This window comes from Gopherus evgoodei, chromosome 1, assembly GCF_007399415.2.
Source record: "Gopherus evgoodei ecotype Sinaloan lineage chromosome 1, rGopEvg1_v1.p, whole genome shotgun sequence".
Classification (NCBI taxonomy): Eukaryota; Metazoa; Chordata; order Testudines; family Testudinidae; genus Gopherus; species Gopherus evgoodei.
In genome coordinates, this window is record NC_044322.1 from 39,557,478 (window position 1) to 39,567,795 (window position 10,318).

Sequence of the window (10,318 nt, forward strand, 5' to 3'; positions counted from 1 at the left end):
TTGCAACTCACATGTTGTGGTATCACTAAGACCAGAGAACCAGGAATTGAAATTGACTTGAAATAAAAATGAAACTGACTGATCTACTTTCATCATCCAAATGGAGTAAAGGGGAAAAAAATTAAACCGATAGAACAAGTGGCCAAAAATTCATTTGCCTTTTAAATTTTTTTTTCAAGTTTTAAGCAATTTTTTTGAAAAGTTAGTTTCATCAAAGTTGTGTTTAGTAACATACGTAAAGGCATTTCTATGTTAGAAATAAATATTTTTATCATGAGTATGTCATTTTCAGTTATCTTGGGGACTACCCATGTCTTGTTTTCAAAAGCATAGTATTTTCCAACTCACTAAATATACCACTGCTATCAGTAATTGGGACAACAATAATGAAAAGTAACAACTGAATTTATTAATTGCATTAATCATTACATATAACATGGCAGTGGATATATTTTTCACGTTAAGGTTTTTGAATGAAAGAAGAAAAGTGCAGTTAGTCAGAGTTCCTTACATTCATTAGAAGGGTGACTACCAAAACCACCAACATTCACAATGGTACATAAGCAAACACCAGAATCAGTGCCAACACATATACAGAGTACCCAAAATAAATATTTACAAGATTAAAAATATAAACACTGATTAATCTATCCCATTAAACTGTCGGGGAAAAAACCCACCTATTGCTATTTGTTATATTTTAAATAAGTTCTTTAACAGTAGATGTATTTTTCAAAGTTTGTTTAAGCGGAAGTGGGTGTCTTAACAGTCTATAAAAATACCACCTAGAAATCTTCTAAGCTTTTACTGTCTCTGCTCTGACAAAGTTGGTGAATGCGAGTTTACCAGATTCTCAGAAAACTGATCAATTAGATGAAGTATGGAGTTCTGGTTTTTCTTGCTCATCATCTTGAACAGGCCATGCGTTATTTCACTGGAGATGGCTCAACACAAATACTAATGGGAAAACCTGCAGTTAAAAATGATGCTAGGTATAAGGTCTCTCTTTTAAAAAAAATCAGAATTTTATAATAGTTAAATCTGTCCTATTAAGCATGTAAGAAACAACTTTTCAGTGTCAGTTTTGTCAGATGCAGTGCTGAATACTCTCACCCACTTCCCCCCCCGCCCCGAGTCCCACTACTGATATATAAATCGAGACTGGCTGTGATGAAAGATTAACACTATCCCATATTATTACAATTTTATTAGATTTATTTTTCTTCCCACTAATTTGTTGATTTCCTTTTTAATTTATAATCAAAAAAAAATTCTAGCATTGTATCAGTACTCTCTCTGGGGGCTTTTTTGTCATCAGCAGTATAACTTATATTCCATAGTTTAAGAAAGCTGCAAGCTTCAAGACTAGCAGAGCTTTTAAGTAAGATTCTGATGATGGATACAACAGCGCAGAACTGGAGTGCCAGATTCTGATACCCTTACTCACACTGAGTAGCACCATAACTCCACAAACTGTTTCATTGACTTCAGTGAGACTACTTATGGAATGAGGTGTTATTTAGTGAGAGCAAGGGTACTGTAGTCTGGCCCAGATCACTGGAGTTACTCTGATTTTACACTGGTTTAATTGAGAGTCTAATTTCACTATTCCTCTTGAAAAGTAGAGTGAAACTGTTTACACTGCAATGCCAGAACAATGTCATATACCTGAGTTTGTCAGCTGCATTATAATTTTGATTTGATGTATCTATGACCTTTTACATGTATGTACATAGCAACTTCACTTCTGCAACTCTTGGGCCATATTGTTCCATCCACTTTTAAGCAGAAGACCACACCAAAATCACTGATATAGCCCCTTTGTTTTAATACAATTTTTTAAAATTAGGGTTGAAATGCAGGAGAAAGTCTTTGAGCAGTACTGGATCTGTGGAAGTAGATGTGCTAAAGCTACATGTTAAATGGAAGTGTCACATCCTGCTCACCTTACTGACCCAAACAGTTCCATTCCCTTTACAAGACAGCTAAAAATATACTACTGTTAACACTGGCTTCAGTAGATCTATTGTACTTCCATGAACAAGTTGAGCAGGATTTGGCTCATAGTTTGGGTGAATATATTGTCACTAATTGTAGTGCCTGTACAATGAGCCAACTCATGCTCCTCAATCCACATATGGAGGGAAGCTTCCACATGTGGCACTCTTTCCTTTCACAAGGAAGGGAAGTTCAGCCACAACTGCTGCATCATGCCCCCCAGCTCCAGACCATACTGGAAAGTGGTAGAGTAGGCTGAGGGAGGAGTGGGCAGGGGACAGGGGCATGGGAGATGCGCATCGTCCAGCTTCCTCTCCCACAGAAATTAAACAGAAAAGAAAATGTGTGAGTCCCAGAAGCAGCCAAGAGAGGAAAAGCTAAGATGCTAGTGAGACAAAGGGGCTCTCCATGGGGCCAGAGCTGGTTCACAGAGCATCTGGGCAGAAGTTCATGGCCTCTTGGATCCTCCAAGATCTGCCCATTTTGAGAGTGAGCCCCACAACCTCTTCCACAAAGGATAAGCCTCTCCCTTGTGATCGGATCATTTTTGGGGTGGGGGAGGCATCCTCCACAAGTAAATCATCTTTGTGATTTCCTCCCTCCTGCACGGTGTCCCATGGGCAGGGATTATCTGGGCCTTTGCATTTACTGTCATTAGCAGAGAAATGGTATCAGACTTGTAGCTCTTTCATTCTAAGGTCAGATTTAATTCAAAGCAGATACAACCGATTTTCTTTTATGAGCACATTATACTCAAAGACATGATGTGTCTGCATAGAAAAACCAGTTGAAATGGTTTGATGCTGAAATGGTGATCATTTTAACATAGCATAGTCCGAAGTAATAAAAATTTGTTTGGGTCCTTACAAACCAAAACCAACATCTTGTTTTTGCTAAAAACAGATTTTACTGAAACTGCAATTAGAGTTAAAAGGAAAAACATACTGGTTAACAGATTACAAAACACAGGCAGTGACACAACAGACAGCACACAGGATTTACTGCACTTGAATGGATCTGGTCCCATGTCTGCCATCACAAGTTAAATTAAGGATGGCAATGATTGTATTAGCTGAAATTTGGACATGCTGAGTATTGGGGTCAAGCCCTGGAGTGTCAAGAGGGAAAAACAATGAAAAGATGTGTTTTGCATTTAGATGAGGGGAAATATTAACACACCAATATAGACGATTGCATGGCTGGCTGTATGATCTTAATATGTTCACCTTTAAACAGAAATGAAGTGCACATTTAGGGAGCACTTACTATTAAATGTTGTACTATTCTGCATGGGCAAATGGGTTATGTCAGCAGAATGTAAAATTATAAGAAAAATTGCAGCAACTGTCATGTATAATCTCTGCCAAGACTTAGTTCTGCAGCATCCTTCCACTGGTATTACTTTGTTTTTCCAGGAATTGCAAAGAAGCAGTAGCATTTTGTATCAATGGCCATGAAAATAAATTCCCAGGCCACCTTGCTTAAAATCCTATACTGTTTGCTGTTACATAACCATTTGCCTTATAAGTAGTTATTGTTGCAGTGAACTGACTCCTTCATACCATTAACACAATGAAAAGCCTTTTCAAAAAGCAGTCTATTACAGCAGGCGAAAAAGCTTCAGAGTGAGGCCAGATAGCAAAATCAATGGCTCCCGCAGAGGAGCAAGCTCTGGCAGTACCATAAATTTTAGAACCAACTAGAGTTTTGCTTTGCTAAGCAAAAGCTTGGTAATTTGGCTCATCTGTACTTTAAGCACTTTCCTGAAAATGCCATCTCAATCAGACATTTTTTTTGAAGACTCTGGTGTAATATTATTTTAGCCTAGATAAATAATTTAGTGAGATTCATTAAAAAATAATCAGGGAATGCATTTCCATAGGATATGTTTACCTACAGAATTCTTCAAATTAGGTCCTCAATAATCCTAAATGGTGGCATGGATGTTCATAGGGGATGAAGATGATGATGATATATGGAGTAACAGTGAGCATGGATTCACCTTATTAATAGGTGTGTAGTCTCCTCTTAAATTTGTTGCATGTGTTCAAATCCTATTACTGTCAATGTCTCAGTTGCAGACCACACCTATAGCACAGCAAACTTTACTTCTATTGTGACAAAATGAGTCCACAAAAGACATCATATCATGCTACTAAAAGAAGATCCTGTGTGCTGATATTTAGCAAAGAAACACATACAACTGAGGATACCAAAGGTAACTATAAAATGTTATGCAATATATAGAAATATCCTAGGGACATATAAAATTTACCAGTAGTGACCTGAAAGTGCAAAGAGTATATATACTAAATGCCAAGACCTGATCTATTAAACTCTTTATGTGTTATGTACAGGGTCATACCTATACAGCATCATCCCAAGCACAACTCTAAACAAAGTGTTCTTTAAGGAATAAAAACCATAATAGAACATTCAAACAATGTAGAAGAATGATATCTTTGGGATCTGGAAGATCATTTCTACCTTGATATCTACCAAGGCCATGAAAACGTTTGCTGAAACACAATAATGTCATAAATTAGAATGCAAATCATTACAGAATGCCTCCAAGACTATTATCTCTTTATGTTTCAACCCATTAAATCCAGCAAGTCATCAATTTTTCAGTCATTAAGCATATCAGTGTACCTTATATGTGATTTAAAGGAATTAAATGTACATTTAAAGAAAGCCTTTTAAACTGCCTTTTAGTGCTTTGTTTAAGCCTTGTGTGAAGTTATAAGATACAAATATATTTCTATTATAATAAAAATAAGTCCTGGTAACTACTATATTTCAGATTATTAATTTTTGAAATAAAAAACATAATTGGTCTTGAATTTTGTAAATAAAAATTTAGAGCTAATGTAAGTGTTAACTTGTATTTAAGTTTCTTTACTCCCACACAATCACTGATCTCAATCGTGAATCAATGCCACTGTGTTATTATGGTACAATAATACTGACACCCTACTACAAGTTACTTTCCTATTCTCCTTTTAAGGATATGATTGTCCTTTGTACATCACAAGCAGCCACATGAATCATTAACAGGTTTGCAAAACCTACTTACATTAGGTATAGGGCATAAAGCTTGAGAAAGCGATTAGTACCTAGTCTCTGTAGGAAAAAAAGAAGCTAGGCAGGTACCCCTCCCACCCTGAGCACTCTTCCCACATGAAAGCTTCAGACTTCCTTGCCAGAGAGTAGCTGTTTAGATTGTATTTGCCAGCCAGCACTCAGCAAGAGGAGTAAAATAAAGGATGGAAATGAAATACGGAGAGAAAATGAAGGAAAGGCAAAATATTTTAATGGTGGTTATTGTTAGTTATAAGTGTGAGGGGACTAACCTAAATTATTCTACTGTTTCTTGCTATATACAGGCCACAATGCAAACAAAATGCATATGAAGAAAAATTGCCACAAACAAGTACTGTATAGGTGGTAGATTATTTCTCCTAGTGTTTTAAACGATGTACAGCTGCTACTATCCACTCTTCTCGCTTTAAAGTATGTCGCAAGCTCATAACATCCTCTCTCCATCTCAAACTTTCAGTTCCCTATATAACCTTTCTGTACAATTTGTCCTTAAAATAGGCAAACATGATTTTTCTGTATAATCATCATGCAAAGAACAACATGATCCTTACAGTCAGATGAGGGAAAAAACAGAATGACTGTTACTTTTCTGACCAGGATTAAAATTCCATGCTCTGTACATTCATCCTTTTGAGAACTTTAGCTTCTAAAAATACAAGCAGAGTCAGGTCAAATGCAAATCCCCTTCTCAGACAAAGAAAATAATCACCAACTAGTTTTGAGATAGATTTACTGTATGTCCCCTTAGTCTGTGCATAGGAACGTACGTGCCTGGTAGTATTTGCATGAGAGTGTGTATGTATGAGTGTGCATGTTCATTTGTGTGCCTGTACAGTATATGTATGATTATCCATGCATATGTACAACCTGTGTGTGTGAGTGGATGTGGCTACAGCCATACATATATATATTATGAAGAAATTACATAAAAAATAAACTTCTTTGAAGTATATTGAGGTTGTGACACAAACCAATAAAGCCAGGAAATTGAATGGAAAGGATAACTTTTCCTCCTGAACACCCACCATTGAGGTTACACAAATTAGTATTAGGTAAAGTGACCATTTCAGAGCTAGATCTCAGTTTTACCCTTATTAGCTAAATGGGCAACACCCAGAGATACCAATGGGAGCTGCACTCATGTAAAGGGAAGAACAATTGGGCTCTTAATACTGTATTTCCTAGCTTTTCACCGTTCAAGTTACAACCTTAATATTCTTTAAATTTATATTTTGTTTATCTCATTTTCTTTTTTATTAAAAGGAGAAGAAAAAGCAAACTGTCATGTAAGATTCACTTACATAAATTGAGGATTCTCTTCACAATATTTTTATAATTCTTTTTTAAATGTGTATTTCCAGATTCATTGAAACATCACCTTCACAGCACTTGCACTCTGTTGAATAAATACAGATTTTAAAATATTTTGCAAATGCATAGTATTTACCCATTAGACTTTAATGACCTTTGGAGCTGTTTCAGAATATCGTGAAAATATGTCTTTAGGCACATCATAAAATTCTATGAAATTTCTTTGAAATGTTGTCAATGCCCATGTACAGTAGCCACTTTTCAAAAAAAAAAAATCTCAGCCATTAACAATTTTTTCATAGCACCCAGGTTGTCTGGCTATTTCCTGGATCACTAATCTGCCATGTCTCTTTTCTTTCTTTAAATAAAATCACTTGGAAGTTATTAAGACTGAAACTGAAAGTCCAAGACTTTCTTTAAACAGCCAAAACTCATTTTATATATTTTAAAAAATAATACTTTAAAAATGTGTCTCTATCCTAGGTTTTCTTAGCCAGGTTTGAGCACAGCACAGATTTGTATAAACCCCTGAAAATAGAGGTTTGCAATGGCAATGCTGTCAGAACCTTGGCTCTGGCACGATGAATGTGTCACTCTAATAAAATTAGCATAATAAACTTGTTATTCTGGGGAAGCAAGAGCCCATATAAAACAGAGTTTTGCTCTAGTTTAAGGTACGGTACTTAAAAGAAGTTCCATAATTTTAGAATTGTAAAATAAGCTATAAAAACTAACTTTTGCTTAAACTCTAGATAATACAGACAGACATTTTTATATTAAAAATTGTAGCATTGAGTAAAACTGTTAAAATATGCATCTATCTACACATGAAGAGTAATTTATTGTATAAATGTGAAAGTTGTGTATATATTGGCTTTTAGTAAAATGATTCCCTGAACCTGATTTTTATGCATCAGACAAATATTGAAGTAAACATCTGAACGTTGCCAGATGTTTCTGTTATCCATTTATATTGTAACAGATCCAAAACAAAACAGACAAACAAACAAAAATATCTGTTCTAGTTATAGAAATCCACCTAACTCATTAATTAGCTACTGGACACAAATAAGTTGAGTCTGCTGCTGACCAGCATTGCTGTATGTACATCAGATAAATAACTACCTGTTGGGTTGTTTGTTTTTTCTTGGCATTTTTCCACATAAAATTGTAGAGCAGACATCATTTTTCAATTTAAGCAAAAACAAAAAACAAAAAACCAGTAAAAGCTAACTGTATTGGAGAATTCCTGTTGTTCATCTCTTTCTGTATTTCTGTCCCCCTGAAGAACTCATGGCACTAATTTGCATTAGGGGAGATGCTCATTTTACGTTCATTATCAAAGTCCAGCTTCCACAAAGGCATTTAAAAGTGACCTCCTAAGTGTTTAGTGCTTTAGAAAAAAAGATACAAATTTTAAAAAGTGCTTGAAAACAATTTGACTATTTTTGTATTTTTATATACTGTATATCAAGAAGAGATTCAGAAGTGCTGGCCCCCAGAATACACTTAAGGGGCCCTTTTAGGTGCCTTTCTTTAGGTGCTGCAAACATTTATTAGTGTTTTCCTATAAAGACTTTCCCACCTCTAATTCACTGTCCATCTTTGTCTCCAGATCTTGTTCAACTACTTTTTGGCATTGTCCTGGAATGTGGTGGCTTTAACCATCGTTCCCGCTAAACCCCTATTACTGACCCGGCGTACAAGAACTTTAGAAACAGGGATTTTTGTTCTGGGAATCTCACTTTTGGTTGGGTGATGGTGTGCAATATGATGGCTGTTACTGGCATCTGTTCCGTGGCTGGTGGGAAGCGATGTAAGATGTTTAATGCTGATAGGTATCTTGGAGTCCTTGACTGAACCTGCAGGTGTTTTAAGTGAGCATGTGGTTGTTACTGGAGACACAGGTTTGGAGCGTGATACACAAGTGACTTCTTCATCAGAAGGCACCCCTGTGATATTTTCATCTGTATCAGCATAAAGATCATAGAGGGCATCACCACTGTAGCTGTCCCTGGGGATGCTCTCTTTCTGGACACTATTGCTGCTATCTTCCTCAGGACCAGGAGTAGTGGAGTCCCAGTAGCCCTCATCACTGTTTGGGATGCCTTCTGGCTGCTCATATTCCCTGTTCTTCTGATCCTCTTTGTGGTTGAGATGAATTGGAATCTGGCTGAGACCAATGCGTTTCACCATTGAACCATCCTGTGTCCCCTCGACACACTTGCTCTCTTTTTTGATCTCAGGTGGTTTTGTCCCTCCTCCTTCTTCTCCCTGGGTCTCTTGGACTTGCTCCTCTGTTTGCGATAACATATCCCAGAACTCCTGAAGGTAGGTGTCATCCACTTGGTCTGGGCTTGCCATCTCCTCTCCTCCTCCCTGGTAGGCCACCATGTTTGGGTTCTTTTTAGAAGTGCCTGGCTTGCTGGCCCCTGGGGTGCTCTTCTCACAGCTGCCACTGCTGCTGCCCACTTCATCCTCCTGGTCTGCAATAATATCTCCACAGCCTGTAAGAGAGTCAAAGCTTTTCAGTGAAGTCACGTCAGCAAACATCAAACAAATACGATCTATTGACTGCTCTGAGGGTGGATCAATAGAGGAAGGGTCAGGGGCTGCTGCCATCTCTTGACCACTAAGACATTCAGGTTCAACAAGGGAAATAGTCTTTATTGGAATGTCACCTGTTATGGCCGTATCCTTCGCAGTCCCAACCTCTTCCACACACGGATCTGGCAGCTCAGGGCGGTTCTCCTCATGTTGGTTTCCAGCGGCAGCAGGATCCTCTTGTTGTATGCTTTTGTTGTTCTGCATTTCCCCACCATCTCTAACTTCAGGGTCCTCTGCCTTGGCGTGCACATCTCTGCTGTGTTTATCACTAGACAATTCAATGTTAATTTCTTCTGTGGTATATTGAGGCTCAGACAAAGGTTTTGGTGCCTCTTCTTTGATGCATTCCAAGCTGGCAGTCAAAGAACCTGACATAATAAGGCTGGATTGAATTTCTGATGTTTCCCCCCTTTCCTCCTTGCCATTTTTATCCTTTTTATGCCACCGCATACTGCTGAAGATCCCTTTCAGTCCTTTCTTTTGTCTGCTGCCTGCCCTCTGATCTGCATTCTCTCCCTTGCCATTTTCTGATTTACCATTCTTCTTCAACAGAGAGAAGAAACTGTGTGACTTAGCCACGGAGCTGTTTGATGAAACATTGAGGCTGGCTACAGCCCTGGTGTTTATATCCCTGTTCAGTTGATCACCACCACCACCACCTCCGCTGCTCGATTCTTCCTTCTTGCTGCTTTCCAGCACAACATCAGCTAATCCATCGTGAGTCTTGCTCCTCACCATCCCAGCTTTACTCGAGCCTTTCCCATCCCCGCCTTTGTTTTTCACCCCAAATATGCTGGGCATAGTGCCCCCAGATTTCCTCCTCTTAAATAATTTGAAAGCAGTTTTATTAATCTTCCCGGATGGCGGCTCAACTGCCGGAGTCTCGGCACAATCACAATGCAAGTCCATGTCTGCTGCCTGCCGTGTCCCTGATCCTGCCTCCTTCCCCTCCTGCAGACCCCCACAGATGCCTGATACTGATTTCCCTCACTGACAGCCTCTCTGCCACTGCTGCCTCCTGCTCATCTCCATGGCAACCCAGAGAGGGATAAGCAGCTTTCCTCAGTCATGGGCCTGCGCCAGGCCACTGTCATCCATTCTAAATCAACCTGAGCTGCAACAGCAACACCAATAGAGTTTGCTCTTCACCCCTCCCTAAAAGAGCTTACATAACTTAACCCATTTCATGCTGCTGCTGTTCACTATCATGTGTGCAGTGCATGGTTTATTTTGGATGAAAACAGTTTGTGCTATTTACACATTCCACAATGGCATTTTGGATCCTGAAATTCAGGCTCAG

At 38.3% G+C, this 10,318-nt stretch overlaps 1 protein-coding gene across 5 annotated transcripts; it reads right to left on the reverse strand.

Moving 5' to 3' along the window:
- Nucleotides 1-389: 389 nt before the first annotated feature.
- AMER2 (APC membrane recruitment protein 2) lies at nucleotides 390-10,017 on the reverse strand. Of its 5 annotated transcripts, none has more exons than XR_004000326.1 (2): nucleotides 7,537-10,017; nucleotides 390-970 (listed from the first exon to the last, which is right to left on the reverse strand). XR_004000326.1 is itself a non-coding variant. In XM_030562242.1 (2 exons), the coding sequence occupies exons 1-2, from the start codon at nucleotides 9,925-9,927 to the stop codon at nucleotides 8,038-8,040; spliced, it is 1,716 nt and encodes a 571-aa protein (XP_030418102.1). In that variant the 5' UTR covers nucleotides 9,928-10,017; the 3' UTR covers nucleotides 390-8,037. The 5 variants fall into 5 exon arrangements, 1 of the variants encoding a protein (XP_030418102.1); XR_004000325.1 differs by having other exon boundaries at nucleotides 390-4,517; XR_004000323.1 differs by having other exon boundaries at nucleotides 390-6,496.
- Nucleotides 10,018-10,318: the final 301 nt, after the last annotated feature.